Source organism: Ovis aries, chromosome 2, assembly GCF_016772045.2.
Source record: "Ovis aries strain OAR_USU_Benz2616 breed Rambouillet chromosome 2, ARS-UI_Ramb_v3.0, whole genome shotgun sequence".
Lineage (NCBI taxonomy): Eukaryota > Metazoa > Chordata > Mammalia > Artiodactyla > Bovidae > Ovis > Ovis aries.
In genome coordinates this window covers 52,705,928-52,729,167 of record NC_056055.1, presented here as the reverse complement: position 1 = coordinate 52,729,167, position 23,240 = coordinate 52,705,928, and the positions used below count along the sequence as shown (strand labels likewise).

At 51.4% G+C, this 23,240-nt stretch overlaps 2 protein-coding genes across 10 annotated transcripts in view; one reads left to right on the top strand and one right to left on the bottom strand.

The window, feature by feature from the left end:
• Positions 1 to 638: 638 nt before the first annotated feature.
• Positions 639 to 10,583, bottom strand: FAM221B (family with sequence similarity 221 member B). 6 transcript variants are annotated; one of them, XM_060409253.1, is made up of 9 exons: positions 10,444 to 10,583; positions 8,988 to 9,407; positions 7,040 to 7,139; positions 6,296 to 6,938; positions 6,004 to 6,147; positions 1,708 to 1,818; positions 1,381 to 1,578; positions 1,071 to 1,190; positions 639 to 927 (listed from the first exon to the last, which is right to left on the bottom strand). In XM_060409253.1, the coding sequence occupies exons 3-9, from the start codon at positions 7,082 to 7,084 to the stop codon at positions 746 to 748; spliced, it is 1,443 nt and encodes a 480-aa protein (XP_060265236.1). In that variant the 5' UTR covers positions 7,085 to 7,139; positions 8,988 to 9,407; positions 10,444 to 10,583; the 3' UTR covers positions 639 to 745. The 6 variants fall into 6 exon arrangements, with proteins under 6 accessions (XP_060265236.1, XP_042099203.1, XP_060265237.1 ...); XM_042243269.1 differs by lacking the exon at positions 7,040 to 7,139 and adding an exon at positions 8,614 to 8,684 and having other exon boundaries at positions 8,988 to 10,583; XM_060409254.1 differs by having other exon boundaries at positions 639 to 715; positions 8,988 to 10,583.
• Positions 9,784 to 23,240, top strand: part of TMEM8B (transmembrane protein 8B) — a 25,066-nt gene continuing 11,609 nt past the window's right edge. For all 4 annotated transcript variants that reach the window (XM_004004263.6, XM_027964427.3, XM_012121261.5 and 1 more), the window contains exons 1-5: positions 9,784 to 10,538; positions 14,899 to 15,088; positions 15,454 to 15,661; positions 22,337 to 22,470; positions 22,759 to 23,027. In XM_004004263.6, coding sequence (XP_004004312.5) covers positions 10,013 to 10,538; positions 14,899 to 15,088; positions 15,454 to 15,661; positions 22,337 to 22,470; positions 22,759 to 23,027 — 1,327 coding nt within the window. In that variant the 5' untranslated portion in view covers positions 9,784 to 10,012. The remainder of the gene's footprint in view (positions 10,539 to 14,898; positions 15,089 to 15,453; positions 15,662 to 22,336; positions 22,471 to 22,758; positions 23,028 to 23,240) is intronic.

The window sequence follows — 23,240 nt, the reverse complement described above, 5'->3', positions numbered from 1 at the left end:
CTTCCTTCTTCCTGGTCCTAGGAAGTGGTGTTTCTCCTGTCCAGACTGAATCCCTTCACCTCTGCCTTTACCTCATCCTCTCCTTTTGTCTTTGGGATCTGGCTTCCCTAGGCATCTCTCTTTTTCTACTGTATCCTTCAAGGTCTTTTTCTCTACTGGTCTCTCCTAACTAAAAAGGCTTTTTTCCTAACTAAAAATTGCTTCCTTGATTCCACATCCCCCTGTAGATATTGTCTGACTTCTTCCCTGCTCTTTTCATCTAAGTTTCTTATAGAAATGCCTTCACACTTACTGTTGTTTGGTTACTCTCTCCACTGCACCGCTGAAACTGCACTTTCTGAAGTCACTAAAGACTTTCTAATTGCAGATCCAATGGACACTTTCAGTCTTTATCTTCCTGGAGCCCCCAGCTATATCTGACATCAGTGCTCCTTCTTGAAATCCCTCCCTCCTTGGCTTCCTTGAAGCCATTCTCTCTTCCTGATGCCAGAAATAGCCTTTTGAATGTAGGTGTAGTGGAGGCACACCTACATGGTTGGATCTACCCAGTCTCTTGCCCCCCTGGAGGTGCTAACTCCAAGGTCCTAGGATGTCTGCCCCAGGCTGGGCTCTATCTGCCTCATACAGAGTCAGTCAGATTCCAGTGGTTTTCTCTTTATTGCGGATCTGGGCCAAGCTCACAGAGGCCTGCACCAGGTGTTGACAGTGTCTGTCCCTGGAGAAGGGAAGAGCAGAGGTGAAAAGGTCAGATATGGGGCTTAGATGGAAGGCCAGGCTGGACATCACGTGGGCTAGGGAGCCCTGGGGGACTAGGGTAAGAGCTGGGATGGCCAGAGAGCCCCTGCTTCTGGAGGGCCTTGAAGTCAGAGTTGTTGATGATGGCTTCTCGGAGGGTAGGCATCTCTGCAAAAGGCACATAGTCTGCTCCTGGGGGTATAAATCAGTGCGGGTGTGGGTTGCAGGAAGGAGGGGCAAAGTAGTCCTGGGTGGGATGGCTGAGGGCAGGAGTGCCTTCAGCTTGGCTGATTATAGACTCTTGAATGGGCCCTGATCCCAGGTTGCCCTCTCACCGTGTGGCCTCCCTCCTCGCCGCCGGGTCTCCTCAGTCTCAAAGAAAGTCTCATGTTCCTCCCAGCGCCGGTCACAGGCCGCACAGAGGAAATTAGACTCAAAGCAGCTGCAGCAACAGCCTAAGACAAGGGGGCAGCAAGGAGAGTGCAGGGAATTGGGACTTCCCCAGGGGCTGACCACATCCTCACATCTTCCTCACCAACTGCATGCCCAAGTCTCTCCTCCTAGCTCCCCATCTGCATCCCCAAACTACTTGCAGCCTATCCCAACCGATGCCCACCCATGCACTCCCCTTGCTTAAGAAGGTACCTTTGACCCTGCAGGAATGGGATCCGGTAGCTGTGTGGTCTTCATGGCTGTGTTTGCAGCGACATTGGGCCCTCCAAGCCCTGGGGTCAAAAGTGGCCCGTCTCTTGAGCCAGAACTCACCCACCTCCTCTGGGCGTGATGGGATGAAGCAGAACATGAGGCAGCGGCACTGGCCCACGTTGCAGGGCACGGATATGTCTGTGAAGAGGGTTAGACCAACACTTGACTGGGCTTGGCCTTCCCATGTCAACCTCTCCCCAAAACCAATACACACACACATGCGCTCACACATCTCAACACATGACAGAAGACAGTTACCCTCCACACCTGAGATGATCTGGTGCTCTCTCAGCAAGTGTCCACAAAAGCACTTGGACTCATCCCCAATCCGGAAACAGTCCCATAGATAATGGGGGCAGCGCCAGCCAATATAGAGACCTGGGTATGGAAGGATTGAGTAATAAGGGAAAGTAACAGGGAAAAATAGCCTAAGCTCCGCGCAAAGTGTTCTTACCGCTCCCTCCATATGTCTCTGTCGCCACCCACACATCCTCCTCCCTGCCCCTTTAGACTTTTTCTTCAAGGTTTTTTCATCACCTCGTGAGTGTCTTCAGAGCCCGTCCCACCCGAGGATTCACTCCACCTGTGTCGGCCTGTCAGAGGGGACTGTAGACAGCCTTCATTTCTGAGCAGGAAGATTATTATAAATGAGCTTCTGTGTGATGATACACATGTATCTCGGTGTGTTCTCTGTGACTGTGGGATTCTCATCTCCTCCCCTCCCAACGCTGAGCCCACCTTTGCTTGGTTTCCTTGAAGTGTCTAAGGTGATGGCAAAGGAAGATGATGGGCCAGGTGCAGAGTAGGTGGTGGAGACTGGCTCCTAAGGAGCGTAGTGGTGAAGGGACCTGAAGAGGCGGAGGTGGGGCAGCTCCAGTGCCACAAGGAAGGAGGCAGGCTCTTCCCTCACTTCCTCAGGCTGGCACTGTCATATGTCCCTTCCACATTCCTGAGGTTACTGAACTAATGCCTTCTGTGAACTTGAGAAGGGCTGTCTATGGTTCCCCAAGGTTCAGGAGAAAAGGGGAGGCCAGAAGTCATGAGTGGGGTGAAGAGCAAAAATAGAGGCTTGTGAGGCTAAGAAACGAGGCATGGGAAGGAAGATGAGCCTAAGCTGTATCCCTGAGAGCAGGCACTGGCCAGAGGTTGCTGCCCTTGAGATGAGAAACTGTCTGGCTTCACAGTTAGTCTCACCACAAGGCAAGGGTGGTGCTGAGTAAATGTGGGAGGAGATCCAGAGCATTTCCCACTCAGGTTTTCTCATCCTTTGTGAGAGCTGAGAGTATCCCAACTTGAAGTCAACAATCCTGGGTCACCCTCCCAAAACCCCAGGAGTGGGGCCTTCAGCTCTAGGACTCGTAATCCTATTTAAAAGCTCCAGTGAACTGTCATCTCCATCTAAAAGTTGTCTTCCCCTTCTGTCTAGGAGTCCCTCTCCTCCTGCCTTCCATGACTCTTGTGCTACTCTTGTCACAGCACCGTGCATTCTAGTGGACTGTTCACTTGTATTCTCCTTCGACTGTGAGTTCCTCTAAGGAAGCGTCAGTCTTTTCATCGCTGTTTTCAGTCCTCACATAGGGCCTGGTACAAAAAAGGTGCTCAGAGAACATAGAAGCTTGATTGAATAAGCGATTGAGCAACTTTCTTTAGGAGGGAAGAGAGACCCAGTATTCCAGGTAAAGCCCTGAAGTTCCATAAGGAGAATGAGAAAGAGTCAAGTGTCCTCTGCTCTTTGACTCTGGCCAGGACCACAATCCACAATTCCGTGCCTGTCAAACTAGGTTTTCTTGTCTTACCCATGGTCTCTTAGGATCTGGAGCCTGTCCAGATGTGGCTTTTGGCTTTGATGCTTCTGACTTACACTGCCAGTCCGTTGTATTAGTGCCCCATCACACCAGGGAAGCTTGGTTGAAAAGGGGTAGAGTTTAGACCGAGTCACAATGGGGTTGGGTGGAGGCTGGGATTCCACTGGAGGAATTCTGAACTCTGTTTAGAATAGCAGGATCCAGTGCATGAACAGGTGAGGTGCCGAGTTGAACAAGGGTTCAGTTCAGTTCAGTCGCTCAGTCGTGTCTGACTCTTTGTGACCCCATGAATTGCAGCACACCAGGCCTCCCTGTCTATCACCAACTCCTGGAGTTCACTCAAACTCATGTTCACTGAGTCAGTGATGCCATCCAGCCATCTCATCCTCTGTCGTCCCCTTCTCCTCCTGCCCCCAATCCCTCCCAGCATCAGAGTCTTTTCCAATGAGTCAACTCTTCGCATGAGGTGGCCAAAGTACTGGAGTTTCAGCTTTAGCATCATTCCTTCCAAAGAAATCCCAGGGCTGATCTCCTTCAGAATGGACTGGTTGGATCTCCTTGCAGTCCAAGGGACTCTCAAGAGTCTTCTCTAACACCACAGTTCAAAAGCAACAATTCTTTGGCACTTAGCTTTCTGCACAGTCCAACTCTCACATCCATACATGACCACTGGATAAACCATAGCCTTGACTAGACGGACCTTTGTTGGCAAAGTAATGTCTCTGCTTTTGAATATGCTATCTAGGTTGGTCATAACTTTCCTTCCAAAGAGTAAGTGTCTTTTAATTTCATGGCTGCAGTCACCATCTGCAGTGATTTTGGAGCCCAAAAAAATAAAATCTGCCACTGTTTCCACTGTTTCCCCATCTATTTCCCATGAAGTGATGGGACCAGATGCCATGATCTTCGTTTTCTGAATGTTGAGCTTTAAGCCAACTTTTTCACTCTCCTCTTTCACTTTAATCAAGAGGCTTTTTAGTTCCTCTTCACTTTCTGCCATAAGGGTGGTGTCATCTGCATATCTGAGGTTATTGATATTTCTCCCAGCAATCTTGATTCCAGCTTGCGCTTCTTCCAGTCCAGCGTTTCTCATGATGTACTCTGCATGTAAGTTAAATAAGCAGGGTGACAATATACAGCCTTGACGTATTCCTTTTCCTATTTGGAACCAGTCTGTTGTTCCATGTCCAGTTCTAACTGTTGCTTCCTGACCTGCATATAGGTTTCTCAAGAGGCAGGTCAGATGGTCTGGTATTCCCATCTCTTTCAGAGCTTTCCACAGTTTATTGTGATCCACACAGTCAAAGGCTTTGGCATAGTCAATAAAGCAGAAACAGATGTTTTTCTGGAACTCTCTTGCTTTTTCGATGATCCAGTAGATGTTGGCAATTTGATCTCTGGTTCCTCTGCCTTTTCTAAAAGCACCTTGAACATCTGGAAGTTCACAGTTCACATATTGCTGAAGCCTGGCTTGGAGAATTTTGAGCATTACTTTACTAACGTGTGAGATGAGTGCAATTGTGCAATGCCCCATAGATCAAGGCCTTGCCTGAGGGCCTGGGAGAGTCAAGTTCAAGCACTGTTGTCAAGAGTCATTGCTCATCTTTCAGAGGAAGAAGACTGAAGTTTGAGCTAGAGGAATGGCAATTATACCTCAGACTCTATAATCCCCTTAATGTGGGACAATACAGAGTGGGCTCTGCATTCCAGAGTAGGGCCTTCTACTCTGCCTTGATTCCAAACCCTCTTCCTGTTATAATTGGACGAGGACTGGGGAGGAGACATTAGTGGGGATGCCATTTTGACTGCATAATACATTCATTTCCATGATCACACAGTCTCATTTGCATGATAACATCTCTTATGGTTAGAACATAACTCTATTCCCATCATTAGGGAAATAAACCCCCTCCCCCCAAATGCAGTGATACCTATTGAATTCAGTCTCGAAATCCCAGAATCCTCATAACAGGTCAGGTGACCTTCTTACCGAATTCCTACAGACATGAAGTTCAGTGACACAGATTCACGTGCTCATACACAGAATGGTGTGTGCTCACATGGTTCATATGCACACCCTTTATATACAGAGATAGTGAAGCCCGGCATGCCATTAACAGGACTGTCTAGAATACTACTTCTGGGCTGAGACTTGGAGTTGATGGGACTAGAAGACATGGTTCTCTTTGGTGAGGAGACTTAGAGCTTTGGATTTCCAGGTGATCATGGGTCTGGCATGCAGGGATCACAGCCTTTTTTTTTTTTTTTTTAACTTCTAGCTGCACCATGTGGTGGGATCCTTGTTCCCCCACATCAGTGTCAGGGGTCAAACCTGTGCCCCCTGCAGTGGAAGTGCAGAGTCTTAACCACTGGACTGCCAGGGAAGTCCCCATGACAGCCTTTTAATACATTTCCACCAAGGGGACTAAGGCCTTTTGCCTTGTTAGAGCAACAAGTCCCCTGGAAACTGTCCAGGGTCCTGGGCCATCTCTGCTTTAGGATCTGTTTGGTGCAGGTTACCTGAGCCCTAGTTCAGCTACCTGTTCCTGCTTGGCTTTATATGAATATCCTCACTTTTTGTCTGCATCCACCCTCATCTACTTTGGCCTACCCATTTGCTCCCCTCCCAGATTCCAGGAATGTGGTGGTGCCGTTTTCCACAAGGGCTATCCACTGAAGGAGCAGGTTCCTAGATCCTGTTGGATAGAGGGATGGCCATGGGCCTCTCACAGGCCCCTGAAAGGCTGCCTGGTCTCACCTGTTTGGATGGCATTCAGGGCTGCATCCTTCTCCCATTGGAAAAGATAATTCACTTGCGTACCAAACTTCTCTCTGTGCATTGACTTAGCCATGTCCACCAGGTCTGCCTGTTTAGCAGGGACCACTGGGTGGATGGTGTAACCTGAGGAGGGAAAGGCTGAGTAACTAAGGGGAAGTGAGGAGGCCCCAAATCTAAGAGAAGGGGCCAGGTCACAGAGTAACCCAACCTCCTCCTCCTGAGGCAGGTCAAAGATGATGCTGAGAAAAGGGGAATGAGCAGGAGCAATTACGGCTGACTCCTTTCTTCCCCTTCTTCTTGCCCAGCCGGTGTTCAGGCTGAGCTGCGTGAGCATTACTGTCAGCGACATCCATCTCTTTCTCGCCCTCTTCTTCCTCTTCCTTCACTTTTGTAGATGTGTCCAAGTAGACCTGGGATGGAGAGCCTGAAAGGGAGTGCTTTGGAAAGACTTCAAGTTCAGAGGTGTGGATGGACCTCTTTGCCCATGAGCTCTCGCTGGAGGAAGACTCAGAGAAATCTTCCTTTGGATTATGAGGGGAGGCACGGTTTAGTGACGAAGTCTGAAAAGCAAGTTGTTGATCTAGGACTTTGGGGATGTGGGTTGCCAACTGGGTCTCAGGGGTAAGGGTCTCCAAAGGGACCTCAGAGGCAGAGTGTTCTAAAGGGGTGGTAGAGGTGGAAGGCTCTACAGGGGTTTCAGAGGTGTGGATGTCTAAAGGGGTCTGGGAAGTGGAGGGCAACACAGGAGATTCAGGTGCAAGGGACTCTAACAGGGTTTCAGAGAGGGCAGGCTCTAAGGGGCTTTCAGGGATAGGGGGCTCCTGTGAGTCCTCAGGAGAGGGGTCCTTTGAAGAAAGGCTCTCTTCTGCATCCAAGGTGGTAGGAGGCTCTTCTGTGACCTTGTCTGCTTCCATCTAGTGGTAGAACAGGGTACATGTTTCATTAGGTTAGGATTAGAGGGTCTGCAAGGCAGGATTCTGGAGAAGGCAATGGCACCCCACTCCAGTACTCTTGCCTGGCAAATCCCATGGACGGAGGAGCCTGGTGGGCTGCAGTCCATGGGGTCGCTAAGAGTCGGACACAACTGAGCGACTTCCCTTTCACTTTTCACTTTCCTGCATTGGAGAAGGAAATGGCAACCCACTCCAGTGTTCTTGCCTGGAGAATCCCAGGGACAAGGGAGCCTGGTGGGCTGCCATCTGTGGGGTCACACAGAGTCGGACACGACTGAAGTGACTTAGCAGCAGCAGCAAGGCAGGATTCACAGGGGGCTATGGAATTAAGATAAAGTTTTTAGTGCACCTGAGATATGACTTGGGGGAAGCCAGATGAGCTCTGGGCCAGGGCTTGGTGCTAGAAGGTTCATCCACGTGCCTAGACCCAAACTGCGTACTGAAAGTCTGAAGCAGTCAGAATCCCATCAGTAGATGGTAGCAGAGAAGGGATCCTGAACATAGCATCTTGGCTAGTCCGAGAGCAGGGTTCTGGGTGTAGTTTAGCACCATAGAGGTCAGGCTGTGAAGTTCTAGAGACTGGGAAGACCAAGGCAAAGTGGAGGTTTGCTCCCAAGAGTGCAGAAGGATGCAGTGACCACAGCCAAGTCTTGTCTAAGGGCCCCTCCCTGCCCTTGGTAATGTCATTCATGTTCAGTGCTTCAGCTATTTCCAGTTGTATGTTGATGACCCCTAAATCCGTATTTCCAGCTCAGACCCTGAACTTCGCAGTCATACCCAACTGTCTGCTACACATTGCTAAATTGATGTCCCACAGGTCATCAAAACTGAATTATCGTGGTCTTCTTTCCTCTCAGCCAACATCTTAGAATGGGCACCAAAGACTATCTTTCCTATCTTCTAAATATCCCACAAGTCCATTCTCTCCTCTCCTTTCCCTCCAATTTTGTTCAAATTCTCATTATTTTCTACCTGGATTATGCAATACCCTTGCTCCTCTGCTGCCTTCCCTAGCATATTAATCCAATCGTCCATTCTTTCATTGATTTATGTAACTTATGCTTTTAAAGAGCCTAATCTTAACACTTTTACTCAGGCACTGGACTCAGCTGAAAGAATCTGAAAAGGAGACCAGTTAACCAAAATGACAATACAAATGAGTTGGTGTTGTGCTGGGGTAAGCCCAGGATGCTGTGGGGACTGGGGTGTGCCTAATTTATCTTGGAAGGATGTCCAAACGGGGTCATGCATGCTAAGTCACTTCAGTTGTGTCTGACTCTGTGTGACCCTACAGACTGCCAGGCTCCTCTGTCTATGGAATTCTTCAGACAAGAATACTGGAGTGGGTTGCCATGCCCTCCTCCAGGGGATCTTCCCAACCCAGGGATCGAACCCACGTCTCCCACGTCTACCTGCATCAGCAAGTGGGTTCTTTTCCACTAGTATCACCTGGGAAGCCCAGGTACAAAGGGTGTCAGTCCTTCTTAATGACCCAGGTGTGAGACCTTTCTGAAATGGCATTCCTTTGCCTAAAAGCAATCAAGTGACTCAGCCTAAGGATTAGGTCCAAATTTCTTGGCCCTGACATTCAAGGCCTGTCATTATTTGCAGCAATACCTAAGGATTCCATCCTTACCTTCTCCTGCTCTCTACTTTGGTCCATGCTCCCCAAATACTACATTTATCATTTCTTAAACTCATCAGGGCCTTTCCAAAGAGGAAGTTTGTGTCAGAAAGTAGGGGGAGAAGTAGGATGATGGAGAGGAAGATAGTCAGACATTCAGCAAGAGGAGAAAGGGGGCCTGAGGGTGAAGAATCACACAGGATGGGAGGAGCAGAAAGGGGAAAAAGGGGAGGAGGGACCTGAGTGGAGAAAAGTCGGGGAGGGAGAGGATAAGGATGAAAAGCAGAGGATGGGAGGGGGTTGGAGTGAGGTGGGAAGGGACAGGAAGGTATTAGGAGGGAGTGGGATGTGGATTTGGAGGAGGGGCCACTTGAGAGACTACATACCTCTAGGCTTTGTCTCGTTTGTTACAAGTCTTTAGGTCAGGGTCTTGTCTGAAGCGGACCGGGAAGGGTTGGCCCCGAGGGAGAGAAGGCACTTGGTTGTGGACTAGTCCTGACAGCAGGCGTTGTGTGCTGAGGCCTTGCCTACAAGTTACAGCTTGGGGAAGGAACTTGGACACCTGCAGAAATTCGTGAGGGAGTTCGGGCCGGTTCTGAGGAAGTGGGGGAGGGGAAGGGACGAGGCGGTCCAGGGCCGAATGAGGGAGAGGCTTGACTGAAGCCTCTGGAACCCTGCCCCGGAGTGGAGGATCCGTCACCAGGGCAACCGGAACGTTTAGTAGTCTCCGTGGCAACAGCGGTCTGGTCACCTCCTCGGTGAGTGAGGTCTTCTAGGGGGGCTGCGTTGATCCGGAGGGGACACACCTAGAGGGTTCACTTCTTTTAAGGGGGATTCGCCGGATCTCTGTGAGTGGTTTTTTGCGGGATCTTTCTGAGACTCTGAGAGTCTCTGGGTAGGGTCTGCGGATATCTGTGGGGACGTCCGTGGGTGTCTGGGTTTGTGAAGGTCTCTGTAGGGTTCCTATGAAATGTTTGTGAGTTGGTCAGTGAGGGTTGTGAGGACCTTGTCTGGACTCGGTGGTTGGGGTGAGAGAGGCGGGGACTCGGGTAGCGGGGACTGGGGCGGAGTCTGTCCTCGAGCCCAGCGGGGGCCAAGTAGGAGACCAATAGAACAGGGCCGGGGGCGGGCTTTAGTGAGAAGGACCAGTCGGCCTAATCGGAGGGCGGAGCGTCGTACAACGTCAGGCCGAGGCCGCAGCCGCGGGGCCTGGTTATCGCCTGTCCAGCGCAGCCCGGAGTCGCCCAGGCCTGAACTCCTACCCAGTCCCCGGCCTGGCCCCAGCCGGCTCGACTTCGGCCCTAGGCCCGCGAGGACACCGGAGGCCACCCCTGGGGGGTGGGAGCGGAGCCGCGGGTCAGCTCAGCGAGCGCCCGCGCTGGCCTGTCCGGCCCCGCCCCCGCCCCGGGCCATGGCTCAGCCCTTGTCCCGGCCCCTTGTCCTATCCCGTTCTGGGCCTTGGCCCCCGACCCCGCCCTCGCCCCGCTTCCCAAATCGGTTCCAGTTCCCGCCTGGGTCCCAGCGAATGCCCAGATCCAGGTCCCAGCTCAGGCCCCCCCTCCAGTCCCTGACCTGGGCCCCATCCCAGCCCCAGCCCCTGTTTCACCTCTTTTCCCAAATCCCAGCCCGGCCCCTGTGCCAGCCCCATTTTCAAAATTTGCTTAAGCCCGGGGCCCAACGCCTGCCCTTGTTCCAGTCCCCATCACAGCCCCTCCTTCCATCACACCCCCTACCCTTGCATAAGTCCCTGTGTCCAGCCCAGCCCAACTCTTTATCCCCGTCTGTGCCCTCATCTCTGTGTTTACCCAAGTCTCTCCCACTGCCCACCCCTCTCTCTCATACCCTGCCCCTCTACCAGCCTCGACTCAGGTCTGGGCTCCAACTGCCGTCAGCCTTACTGCTGCTGTTGCTGTTGTCTGTCCTTGGCCCAGGGGCTGGTGAGTGCAGAGCAGGAAAGAATGAGGCAGGGATGGGGTTCTGGCAGGGAGGGGTGGACTGGAGGGATTCAAGAGAGGTGGGACGTTGGCAACCAGATGGCTGGGGAAGAAGCAGAGAGAAATAGGGAGGAGGAGAGAAGACTTACATAACTGAGCAGAATTGGCAGGGTCAGAAGAGCTGCAGCTGTGGGCTTGAGCTCAGCAGGTGGCTGACAGAGACTGCACGGTTTTCTTTATGAGGGTCTATCTGGACTTCACTTTGACTCTTTTCCAAGGAAGTCTTGAGTGCTTTGTACCGGCTCGTGAAGTTTGATGGGGGTGAGAGTCCCCCACCAGAGAACTTCTAGTCAAGTGTGGGAAGATCTGGCCTAAATCTTTGATGTACTGGGCATACATTGAAGCAGGGTTAAGAAAGCAGTTTTGAAAATAACGTGTAGCAAACAGATGGCCATGGGTTAGTTGCCATTATAATGAGTTTTCTTCTTGTAGTGAAATTCGTTCCAAATGAGTTTGCTTTTCATAGGAATTATGTCTGACACTTTTAGAGCAGGGTTGAAACTTGGAGTCTATTTTACAGATGGGGAAACTGAGGCACAGCAAGGGATCAATTGGCCCGAGGTCATACATGTTGTCAGTGACAGTGTGGGGCTAGAAAACAGCTTCCTGATTCCGACCCTATCCTAGTGTTGTTTTTTACTGTAATATATGCCCAATAGGAAAACAGATCCAAGTGCAGAAAGGCTCCAGGCACAACCTGTCCTCTCCCCTGTCTGCCCACAAGGGGGCTTCATCCACAAACTTTCCTCCTCCGCTAGTTGTCAGCCCAGGGCCACCATCTAGTAAGGAAGTGACTGGGACAGGAGAAGGAGATAACCAGTTTCCTAATGGGTGGAAGGTGGGTAGGGGAGGGGGTCCCAGCTGTAGGACATGGGCCATAAGGATGGCCCCATGATAAAGAATCTTCATGGCCCTAGCCCCCAGCTGTCTCTGGTGGGTAGCACTCTGGAGGGGATGTGGGGGTGCCTGAGGAAGTCTTTGGCAAAAACATCTAGCAGAGCAGCTGGAGGTAGCAGGCTGCATTCAGAGTATAATCTCGAGGAGACCAATGCACGCCAAAGGTCGCTGCTCCTGCAGAAGTGCGAGCTCTGTGTAGATTCTCACGGGTATCTGGGTGCTTATGTGTCTGTGCATGTACCTGTGGGATCTGTGGGAATGCTGGGCATGTGTAGTGTGTACACGCTTGTGTGTTGGTAAGCACAGGCATACGTATGTTGTGTGGTGTGAGCTTGTGTGTCCTTAGTGTCTGTGTTATTGTGTGAGGGAGAGGTACATTTTGTGGCCCATGCATGTTCCTCTTCAGCTCTTCTTGCTCCTCCTACAGACAGATCACCAAAGTATCACTTCCAAGTGGATAGCTCTTTGGTTGGAGGCAGTGTTGGGTGCCTCCCGCAATATATATAAGTAATCCATCTGTCCCTAGCCAGATTCCTTGAAGGGCTCAGTGCTGGTAACTGCTCAGGGTTGATTACTGCTGCTGGCAGAGCGGGCACTCAGCCGAGACAAAAGCCAAGTCAGTTTTTCAGTTTGGCTGAGGGTGAGTCCACTCTGTTGAGCCCAGTTCCTAGTTTCTATCCCTGCCGCTCTAGGTTCTTTGTTTGTGAGCCATTAGGAGAGGAAGGTGATTATCAGTCACTGAGCTATAGAAAGTTGAAAGATGTGGATTAAAACATGACTGCCCAGAAGCAGGTTCAAGTGCTTCGGGAGGATTGTAATGAGGCTGAGAAAGAGCACTGACAGGCCACACAGCAGGCAAGGCCACCCTGAGTACAGTTAATGGTCACTGGCCTGCAGGGCTGCTCTGTGACCTGGTGATGGGGAGAGGTTTCCCTGAGGAGGGACCGGCAGTGTCACGGGACTGTGATGGCACTGTCAGTCTCTGCACACCCTTGGATCTTTTCCTTGGACTTGTCTGACTGCAGTTGCATAACCCAGGCATGCCTTGCCATTACAGCAAATGACCTTTTTGTTCTACTGAGTGCTGTCACTAGCAGGGCCAGCCTGAGCCCATGGGTGTGTGTCTGTGTGTGTTTCAGGTGGTGATGGAAAATCACCCTAGCCTCATTTAGAAGTGCTGGTGCATCCAGGACAGGTTTATCTGAGCTTGGTGAGGGCCTTCCTCCTGCTTCCTCTGGGACACAGAGCTGTAGGCCTAGTGACACCCCAAACCAAACCCTGCAGTGAACAGGGCTCTAGGTGCTTTCTCAAACATCTGCCCTCAGAACTTCTCGTTTCCTCCTAGCATCCCCAGGTGCTTTTTACTCCCCTTTCCCACCAGCCTATTCTGTGACCTCTGTAGGCCCTAGCCACTTGTGGGTGGCTTAACTAGTTCCTCAGTTTTGCAGGCCATGCCATTGTTCCTTTAATCACAGGGCTCTTTGTGGATATCTGTCCATTATTTCCTAAAGGTCACTAGCTACTTTCACCATCAACTCTCTGAGAACCTGCACTGGGGGGCCTGGCCACCATTTTTTCTAACATTGGCAATGGCCCATCCAATGACCTATCCCTGGTACCAGAGAAGAAGAAGGAGGAGCCCTTTCCTAATTCCAGCAGGGGATGCTCAGTACTCTGCTTTCCTGTAATAATAGTATCCAGGCTATTCATCTCTTGGCTTTCTGCCTCACCGTTGTCCCTGCCAGGGCTCTTAGGAAACCTTTCTTCCCCATCACTTGTTTCATTTCCCTTCATCCCTTTTGAATACATCACTGCTGCTCTATGAGCCTCTTCGGTTCCTGGGCAGTGCTCAGCTTGCAAGGTGGCAGGTCTTTCTTGCTGACAGTTGAGAGCGATTATGTGATCTGAACTGCGATTATGTGATCTGAGCCTTGTGTGTGACTGCGACTTTTGAAGAGCATAGGCCCATCTAGGGCCAGTGACCTCCACCTATAGAGGACGGCTCTCTGCAGGGTGACTTGAGGTTGTTGAAATTCAGTAGGGTCAACCTTGACCCATGCTCCCTCCATCCGCAGCTTGCCTTTCCAGATGCTTTTTTCTCTGTTATTTCACATGCCTCATTTTGGAGTTATATCTCCCATCTCCAGAGGGAGAGACCGTCAGCATAGGCAAGGCCCGTGGGTATTTCCTCCGTGGCTGAAAAATCCACTTCAGGGTCTCCCTCACCCACTGCCCTTACTCTTGTTCTGAAGCTGCTAAAGTCCCCGACCTTTTCATCTGTCCTGAGGGCATCCTTCTGGGCTTCGCTGGGGCTGGTGTTCAGTCTGCAGAGCAGTCAGATTCTCCAGAACTTTTTGTCCTTTGGGGCCCTTTTTGTCCTTTTGGACCCTTTTCTATCCAGCTGAGCCACTGGGTTCTTTTCACTGTGATACCAGCCCTGGTGCCTGTTTGTTTGCCTGGCAGATGCTTACACCAGACTGTCCTGCTCACCTGTTGCACTCTGCTCCTAACAGCCATGATCAAGTATCTAGGCATTTCAGCTATGAGGACCACATCCTCCCCACCTCTCACCCCTGGCTTTGCTGGATATGACTATTCCCAAGCAGTTTGAGAATCCACTGTCTCACCACCTGACTGCTTCCCTGGGCCTCCCTCTGGGAAGCATCCCTAGCCCCCCCCTTCTGAATCCTGGAGGCCCTGCTGTCCTCTCCTTTACTCCTCTGCCGGGGCTCTCGTGTGGCCTGCCAGCTCCTGTCCTTGCCTCTGCCACCCAAGCAGGCCCCTTGCAGCCTCACCACACTTCCCCTCCCCACTGCTGCCCTGAGCCAGTGTACAGACAGCTCTTGTGAAGCTTCTGAGAATTTTTATTGCTCCTGACCACAGGGGAACAGAAAGGGGAAGAAAATAAACAAGGAAGTTTCACAGTCCCATGCCGACTCCCAAGCCCACAGGTGGAGTTCTGGGCTGCTCGGTAGCCTGGGAACCCAGGCCACTGTGTGCACGCACATGCACGTGCGGGCCACTGTGTGCACGCACATGCACGTGCGGGCCACTGTGTGCACGCACATGCACGTGCGTAACGCACATGCTCATGCCCACCGTCCGCACCTGTTTTGTTAGGCTTGGTAAGAGGAGAACAATGGCTTCTAAGTGAGGGGCAACCGTGGGGACTATAAAAAGGGTTCTGGTTTTGGATTGAGACAGATCAAGGTTTGAGCCTGTTTCCTTACCTGTAAAGAAAGGTCATTTCCCCCAAGGTCAGGGTAAGGGTTAAAGCAGACGATGGCAAGGGCAGCACAAGACCCAGTTTGTTGAGTGGGTGCTGTGGGGTTGCAGCCTGGTGGGCCTGGGGGTGGCTGGGAATGGCCTGTCCTACTTTGCTCATTCTCTACCGTCTGCTCCCCAGGAGGCCTCTTCCTGACTGACTACTCCACCTGCTCACCCCGCAAGCTGAGTCCCTTCCGCTCCTTTGCCAGCACCGAGCTCTTCCACTTCCATGTGCCTGAAGACACGTTCCTGGCCGTGTGGAATCTCATCATCTTCAAAGAGCAGGGAGGAACCTTTGGGGACCACTGCCCAGACCAAAGTGTGACCGTGTGAGTGTCTGAGTTAACCTCCTGACCCTGTGCCAACCCCAGGCCACTCTCCATACTAAAATGAGACCTATGAGTACCTAAGCTGCCCTCCCGACCCCTGGCCTTTGTCCAGATTGAAGTGTGACTGGCTGAAGGCCAAGACCTCTGTCTCTGGACCATTCCTGAGTTCTGTATGACTACATGAATGCTCAAGCTGATCTTTTTCCCCTTATGTCTGACCCCTGACCTGGAAACATTTTATTGTGTGGGTCAGTAGAGGGAATCCATTTGTTTCACTGGCGATGAGTGACATTTCTTTCTTTTCCCCATTTCCCATTTCTTACCCCATTGCCTGCTTTCCCTTTCTCTTCATTCTGGTCCCCCAGGTATTTCCGGTCTGGGGCACCCCCTGTCATCAATCCCCTGCACACACACTTCCCAGGGGACACAGCTGTGCCTGGAGTTTTCTCACTGACTCTCAGCTGGACACTGCCCAACCGCACCTCCGGCATCTTTAACGTCAGCAGCCCCTTACCTGGGGACTGGTTCTTGGCTGCCCACCTTCCCCAGGCCCATGGCCACATCTCTGTCAAGGTGGGTTGATGCTGTCTAGGGCAGGAGGGGCCAGAGCTGCTTCTCCATCTCTGGGCTACTTGGCATTCCAGCCTTGTGCCAATGTGGAAAAGAGCCTAAGGGTGGCTGGGGTGGGGCACAGCTAGAGGTCAGCAGGTTACCTGGTGGGCCAGAGGCCATAATGTGCAGGAGGCACTTTGGGACCCTTAGGAGACACCGTGGGTCCAGGTAAGCTAGAGGGAAAGTCCAGAGCCTGTCATCAGAAGCCTGGTACTGGGGAGTGGTGTCTCTTCCTATTGGAAGATGCAGGGTTAATCACGGTGGTCAGAAGCCAGCCAGGGACTGGTCAGATGCTGCGGCACAAACCCAAGGCTAGTCTTGTTCTACCTCTTGGTTGGTGATCTACGTCTTGGTTGGTGATAGCCCTGCAGAGTCTTGTAGGCTGCAGCCCAGTCATTAGTCCCTCTGGGAGTACATGTTCCTCTTCTATCATAATTTCAGTCCCTACACCTTATGAAGAGGGTAAGAGAACACTCAGTGATAGGCAAGCCCTTTCCTGTTAAGAGGAGGCTTTGGGCAACTGGTGTCCAATCTGACTGTTGCCCTCCTTTCCCCCAAATATCAGTGATTGCATAGATCAGAGCTTCTTAAAGGTCTCCAGTATTGTGGGGTCAAGGTCAGGTTGCTTCTGTGTTCTGGTTTGAAGGGAAGGAAATGCTGCTGAGTTTTCCTGCCACTCTCAGATACTGGGCAGGCTGGCCCTCTTCATCACAGGGAGAGGATTTCTTCCTGTCTGTTAGCAGGAAGGGAGGTTGGGACACGGTGGCCATGTCAGAGTGGGATGGCCAGGTGTGTGGTGCCAGCGGTAACGGCAGAGGACCTAGCACAAGTGTGAGCTGAGCAGGATTTAAAGAACAGGACACAGAACAAGAAAGTGAGTGGGCTTTGGCCTCTGAGAACTGGGAGGAACAGAAATCCCCAGTCAGGTGAGGATTCGACCAGATGTCTCTCTCCAGGGTGAGTTCCTCGAGGACAGGCGCTCTGGACTGTGTCAAACTCCCCTTCCCCTTCCGCTGAGGCCCGGCGTTCAGAGGTGTTATAGTGCTTTTGAATGAGCTGAGAATTACACAGGGACAAGTGTGCTGGCCCTGCTGTTGCCAGAGATGGGAACTCACGCTGATGGGAACTCAGGCTGAGCCCTCAGTGATAGGTTTTCCTGAGAGTGAAGGACAGGAGAACTTCCTCTCCAGGCCTGGCAGCCCTCTGGGTGAGAACAGGCTGGGAACTTGCCCGGAAGTGGCTCTGGGCTTTAGGTTCTTGACTCCCGTCAGATCCAAGGTCTCTTATATTAGGAGGAATATCTTCTTAAGTCTTTGGCCAAATCCCAGAGAGCTTGTTTGTGATCCCAGCTGTGATCCTTGACTCTCTCTGTGAGACGAGAAAATCCTTCAGGAGCCATGCTGTAATTACCCAACAACCTTTCTGATTAAACCAGAGGAACCTGGCGTCTAGGCCTGGGCTGCGATTATGGGAGCTGAAGCCTGGTTAGGTAAGATCAGAACCAGGTCTGATGTGCCCATGTGCATCTAGATATAGCCAGTGGGGCCTGAGGAGCTTGGTACTGCAAGCCGGAGTCCTAGCCAGGAGAGATCTCTGGGTGTGGTGAGGTGAGAGAGAACGGGCACAGTTATACCTTGCCAGGGAGTGGCAGCTGTGAGTGGACCCCATGACAGCTGGAGCTCTCCAGTCAGCCCTGTTTTAGAGGTTGGGGGAAGGGAGGCAAGGATCTTCTTTATGTTTCCTCTAAAAATTTGATTATCTTTTGGAATCTCATATGGGCCTGTAGGATTCTTTTTTTTAAAGTGTATTTTTTAAAAAATTTATTTATTTTGGTTGTGCTGGGTCTTGGCTGCTGCACACGGGCTTTCTCTAGTTGCAATGAGTGGAGGCTGCACTTTGTTGCTGTGCGTGGGCCTCTCTCACTGTGGTGGCTTATCTTGCTGCAGATCACAGACTTCGGTAGTTGTGGCTCTTGGGCTCAGTAGTTGTGCACAGGAGTAGTTGCTCTGAGGCATGTGGACCAGATTGAACCCATGTCCTCTGCATTGGCAGGTGGATTCTTATCCGTTGGACCACCAGGGAAGTCCTGGGCCTGTAAGGATTCTTAAGTTCTCTGGTTAATTCTCTAGAAGCAAGCCTATTGGAGGGTTGTTCAGAGCATTCCTCTAGAGCTCCAACTTCTTGCCTTGCCTCCTCCTTGTCCCATGGTCCTGACTTCCCATGAGGCTTAGCAACCCCAGGAAATTATGTGGGTTCAGAGATATCCTTGGGTAGGAACTGAAGGGTGCCAGCAATAAGAAGGCAGCAGTGTTCCTCAGCTTTGGGGATGAGCTCCCTTTAGACCTTAGTCTTTGCGCACCGGCTTTATTACTGGCCTTGGGTTGGGTGCTAGAGACACAGATAAATAAGATGTATATTAGTGAGATATGGAAGGCATTTTAAGAGGACAAAGGAGAGGTTTATAACTCAGCTGGGTGGTGTGGTGGAGAGGTGGTTTTAGCTTTTAAGAAACTGTTAGGAAGTGAGATCTGATGTTGAGAAAGCAGGGAAGGGGTCATTCCAGGTGCTGAGAGTAGCATGGGCTGAAGGTGAGAAGGGAGAGCTGAAGTGGTTCAGTGTGAGGGTGAGTGAGGGAGCTGGAGTGGTGAACAGGGGCCAGATCAGGAAGGGTCTAGAAGTTAGAGCTTTATCCTGAGAGCGATAGGGAGCCTTAACATGTTGTAAAAGGAAGGTGACTTATCTGGCCCAGGCCACTCTCCTGGGCTCTGGTCCCATACTTCTGTGGCCCTTTGTGTGTGTTAGTTTTACTTTGTTACTGTGTTACTGTGTTCCTAGCACCCAGCACAGAGCCTGGCACATAGTAGGGGCTTGGCAAATATTTGTTGCCCTTCTGCCATCTTCTCAAACTCATGTTTCTGAAACCGGTATGATTTATCCTTCCTTCCGTCAACCTCTTCTGTCTTAACCTCTGCCTTCCATCTCCTTGCCTGTCTTGTGTTGGAGCATGTATTCATCCTGTGGTGTCCAGCTGCCAGTCTGTCCTGAAAGGCTGGCCTTTGGGTTTTGGGTAACATCTGGCATCCAAGTGCCTTATTAGGAGAAGTTCTCCAAATGCCTGGGGTACAGTTCTCCTTGAATGCTTCCTCTTCCCAGCTCCAAGATTTGAAAGCAAGTGAAAGCAGATAAAATAATGAAAACAACCATAAGGAAAAGAAAGGAGCAGATTCAGTTGACTCAGCCAGCTCAGACTTAAGTGTGGCTCACTCAGCCTCTCAACTGAAGGGGTTCAGATCTGCGAACCGTCTTCCTTCTGCTCTTCCTCCTCCTTCTAAATTATTTTGTTTGTATTTCAAATAGGTAATATATGCACCTGGTACAACTTTCAAAAGGTACAAAAGGCATACAGTGAAAAGTAAGTCTTCCTCTTCCCTTCATCCCCTTTCAGTCCCCATGTTCTCTCTCCAGAGTTAACTAGTAACTAGCTGTTACCTAGTACCTCTTTCCTCTTGAAATATTTTCTCCTCTTGTCCTTTGTGACTTTACAGAACCGTCCTGGTTTTCTTCCTGCCCACCACTCCCTCCTCTGTCTCCCTTCCTGTCTTCTCCTCTGCTTGATCTGTTTGTGTTGTGGTACCCAAAGCTTGGTCCTGGGATAACTCCTTTTTATTTCTCCATTCTCTTACTAAGTGTCTCCAGCACAGTCATTTTAAATACCATCTATAAGTTCATGTCTTCCAAGAGTTTTAAGCGAGCCCTAATTTATTTGATTCTCAGATTTTATCCCCAGTGGCTTACTTGACATCTCCGATGTCTAAGACCTGTCTCAAACTTAACAAGTACACATCCAAACAAAGCCTGAAGTCAAGAATCTCTTGAAGTCCTAATTCATGTCTCCCAAGTCTGAGCCTCTTCATTCTCTAATCTTCTCAGTAAATGGCACAACCAGTCAGTCACCAGTTGCTCAAAGCCCCACATTTAGGGGTCATACTTGATTCTTCTTTTTCCTTATTTTCACACAACTAATCCATAAAGAAAAAGTCTTGAGACTCTCTTTCTAAAGCATGTCCTGGATACATCTACTTCTCTGTTCACTCTTAGCACCTTCCCTCAGCCGTCTGCTGGGCCGTCACAGTAACCTCCTCAGTGGCCTTTTTGCTTCCACTCCTGCCCCCTGCCATGTGTCCAGCCCTCATTTGCTTCCATGTTGGTTGGTGCCAGCTAACTGTGGGCTGGAGCTGTCCCGAACGCTGGAATATTCCCACAGAGATGGCCACAGAGACCAAGATCTTTGGGCATCTTCAGCCTGCAAGCCTCACCCAGAGGCTCAGGTGCTTCTATAGAAACTTAGCCCACCTGTACTAGTACAATCTAGGAATCAACTGAAGGTCTTCCACGCCAGCTTCTTTCAGATCACTTCTCACTCCACTCCTCACTTTGGGCCCTCCTGGTTTCTCAGCCTGCCTCGCTTTGGCCTGATTCCTTCCATGACTGCTGCTGTTGATAGAGTTTGGATGCTCTCGCTTGACTTTTGTCTCGGCAGCTCTTGAGACCTGATTTCTGGTGCCCTTTCTGTGGTTCTGTGTCAGGGTGAAAGTTTGTGCACCTTCCCTGGTTTCCACTGATTGAACACTTGAATCCACACAATAAGGGAGGTGTTAGACATGCACATGATACAGTTTCAGGAAGAAGCACATCTTAACCAGAGAGGTCATGTCCACTGATCCTTTGTTAGGCCAACAGCAAGCAAGACATGGAACAAGGTGTTTCCTCCTTCTGGACCGTCTAGTAAGGATGCGGGCTATCTCCTGAGTGTGAGTCCCCACCCTCAGGTTCATTAACCGCAAGATTATTATGGTGGTGATTCCTACCTTAGGAAGTGGGGTCAGTAAAATAACTCATGAGAGTATTTCTGGTCCTCACCAAAGATGAGGGACATCTGCTTTGTATATCAGAGATGGAGGTTTCTGAGCAACAAGGTGGGTTTAGGAGCTTTCTGAAGGGACTTCTTTTGACACTTGTTCTTTAACTCAGCAGATATTTTCTAGCACCTAGTATGTGCTGGGTGGTGTGATAGTTGTTGGGAATGAAGTGATAAAAAAGGCACAGGAAAATTCCAGGCAGAGGGTAAGAAGATGTTCTGGACTGGCACCCATCAAGTCCCCCTTCCAGCCTTGTGGAGCTTTGCTGCTGCTGCTGCTGCTGCTGCTAAGTCACTTCAGTCGTGTCTGACTCTGTGCGACCCCAGAGATGGCAGTCCACTAGGCTCCTCTGTCTCTGGGATTCTCCAGGCAAGAATACTGGAGTGGGCTGCCATTTCCTTCTCCAGTGCATGAAAGTGAAAAGCGAAAGTGAAGTAGCTCAGTCATGTCCAACTCTTAGCGACCCCATGGACTGCAGCCTACCAGGCTCCTCCGTCCATGGGATTTTCCAGGCAAGAGTACTTTGCTACAAGTCAACAAACAAGCCTTGGCTGGCTTGTTCCATGACAAGGGACTCAGTGGGATGTCAGAGCCTGGAATTCTTGTCCCAGATCAAGGCTAATGGTATGTCTTGGTCAGAAGAACCACAAAAGTGAACCGTCGCCTCTAGTTTATTGGGCTAGTGTAAGGCAATTTGTCCAGAAGATGAGAGAAACCTAGTAAGGCCCCCCCACCTCTCCACCCTGCTCCCCTGAACTGCTGGGACTGAGGGCCAGAGAGGTGCAGATGCTGGAACTAACAAGCCCGTCCTCACTGGAGATGGTGCAGCTGCCTGGGCCCGGGTGGTGTCCCCTGAGTAGAGAAGTGTTAGTGATTTTATCCAGAAGAGCTGCTCGGGGAGACGTGGTGGTTCTCCCCCAGTGACAGAAGGAACCCAGGCTTAGACAGAAGGAGCGGATGTATCCAGGGCCCCTGAGGCAGAGCAATATGGGGAGACAGAAGATAGGCTTTGGCTTCAGAAAAGTCACAGCTGCCCCAGCTGGGTTAATTCACTTACTCATTTATTCGGCAAACATTCATTTGTGAGGTGTGCACTTTACATTAGGCTTTGTGTCTGGAGGAGCAAAAATAAGACCAGGTTTCTGTTTTCAAGTTACCCGTAGTCTGGAGTTTGCCTGGGGAGGTAGGGTGACTCTTCCCTGGGGGTATTAAAGCAGAGGCTGGACAGGTATTGACACTTGGGAAGGGCAGGTGGAAAATAAAGGAAATGAGAGATTCAGATGGGGGAAGTGGGGAGGTTTGGACTGGAGGCCTTTAAGGAACTTTATTTGGGGGCATGCTAGTGCCCAAAGAGTGTTAGTTCCTGTGGCCTTGGTAGGGGAATGGGCTGGTTTGAAATGACCTTGATGGGCTGTCTGGGGGTGTGCAGGAGGGATTACTGAAGGAGGGGCAGGCAGGGCCTGTCAGGAGGGGCTTGAATTTGAGCCCCCAAACCTCAATGGGGTTTGAGGCCCTCAAAACCCCAATCCTCAGCCAATGCTGAGGATCATAGCAGACCCTGCAGACCGAGGAAGGACCCAGAGCTTAGAGAGACCGTAGTCACAGCCCCAGAAGCAGGAGGGCCAGAGGAGGTCTGTCCCACCTCCGCAGGCTGTTGGCCTCGCTTTAGTAGAGCATTGTGGTCTCTCCCCTCCTGCCACCCCTGCTTGTGCCTCAGGGTCTCCAGGATGAGTGTCAGTACCTCCTCCAGCCGCAGCTGATTGTCCGGCGTCTGCTGGATGTGGCCGTGCTGGTGCCTGGGAGACCCTCTGAGCAGACCCTCTCCGCCCACAATCGCTCAGCCCTGTACAAGTAAGTCGAGTGCTCCCCCACCTGGGGCCCTTCCCATCTTCTCTCCCTGGCCTCAGTTTGCCTGCTGATCCTGCGCTCCCCCTGGCCAGCCTGGACTGCTGGGCCACCCAGAACCCCAGGGGGGGTCTGACCCCTCCCTCTCTCCTAGCATGGAGGGGAAGACCAGAAAAGGCCTCCTGTTCTCCTCTGTCCCCTACCCTCCATTATTCCCAGTGCTCCCCTCATCCTGTGTCCCTCTCACCTCTCTGTACCCTGTCTTTTCTCATTTCCACCCTCCCCTCTGCCCAGGGTCTTCGTGCCCAGCTTCACTTACAGGGTTTCAGCACAGTTGGTGTGTGTAGGGGGCCGTGGGGCATCCACCTGCCCCCTGACACTGCGCCTACGTCCCAAGGCCCCACCCCTGCACAACTCAAGCTCTGTGGCCTGTGGAGGAGCCTCAGTATGCCAGCTGGAGCTGGCACTGCCCCCCTGGGGGCACTGGGTCTACGTGCGTGTGGAGACACCATCCCGGGGCCCCGGCAGGACCGTCCGCTTCCAGCTGTGCGTGTGGCTGCAAGGTCAGAAGCCCTGCACCTGCCCCAGCCACCTGGCTTGTGCTGACATCGTGACTGGGAAGAGTTAGGCACGATGGCTGTGCCCATTGGTCCTCGGCCATGTCCCTATGACCTCCCCAGCACCATCCGGCTCCCTTATTCCCCAAAGCCTTCCCACCTGGAGCTTCACGTCATGAGAAGGCCTTCAGGTCACTTTTGGTACCTGACTTAGGCTTA

Coding starts and splice junctions, on each gene's coding strand:
- FAM221B (XM_060409253.1), bottom strand. CDS start 7,084: ATGGACTGCAGCCCACCAGGCTCCTCCGTCCATGGGATTTGCCAG. Junction 1,579..1,707: donor AGAGCACCAGATCATCTCAG/GTGTGGAGGGTA, acceptor CCCTCTTCACAG/ACATATCCGTGCCCTGCAAC. Junction 1,191..1,380: donor CCATTCCTGCAGGGTCAAAG/GTACCTTCTTAA, acceptor CCCTTGTCTTAG/GCTGTTGCTGCAGCTGCTTT.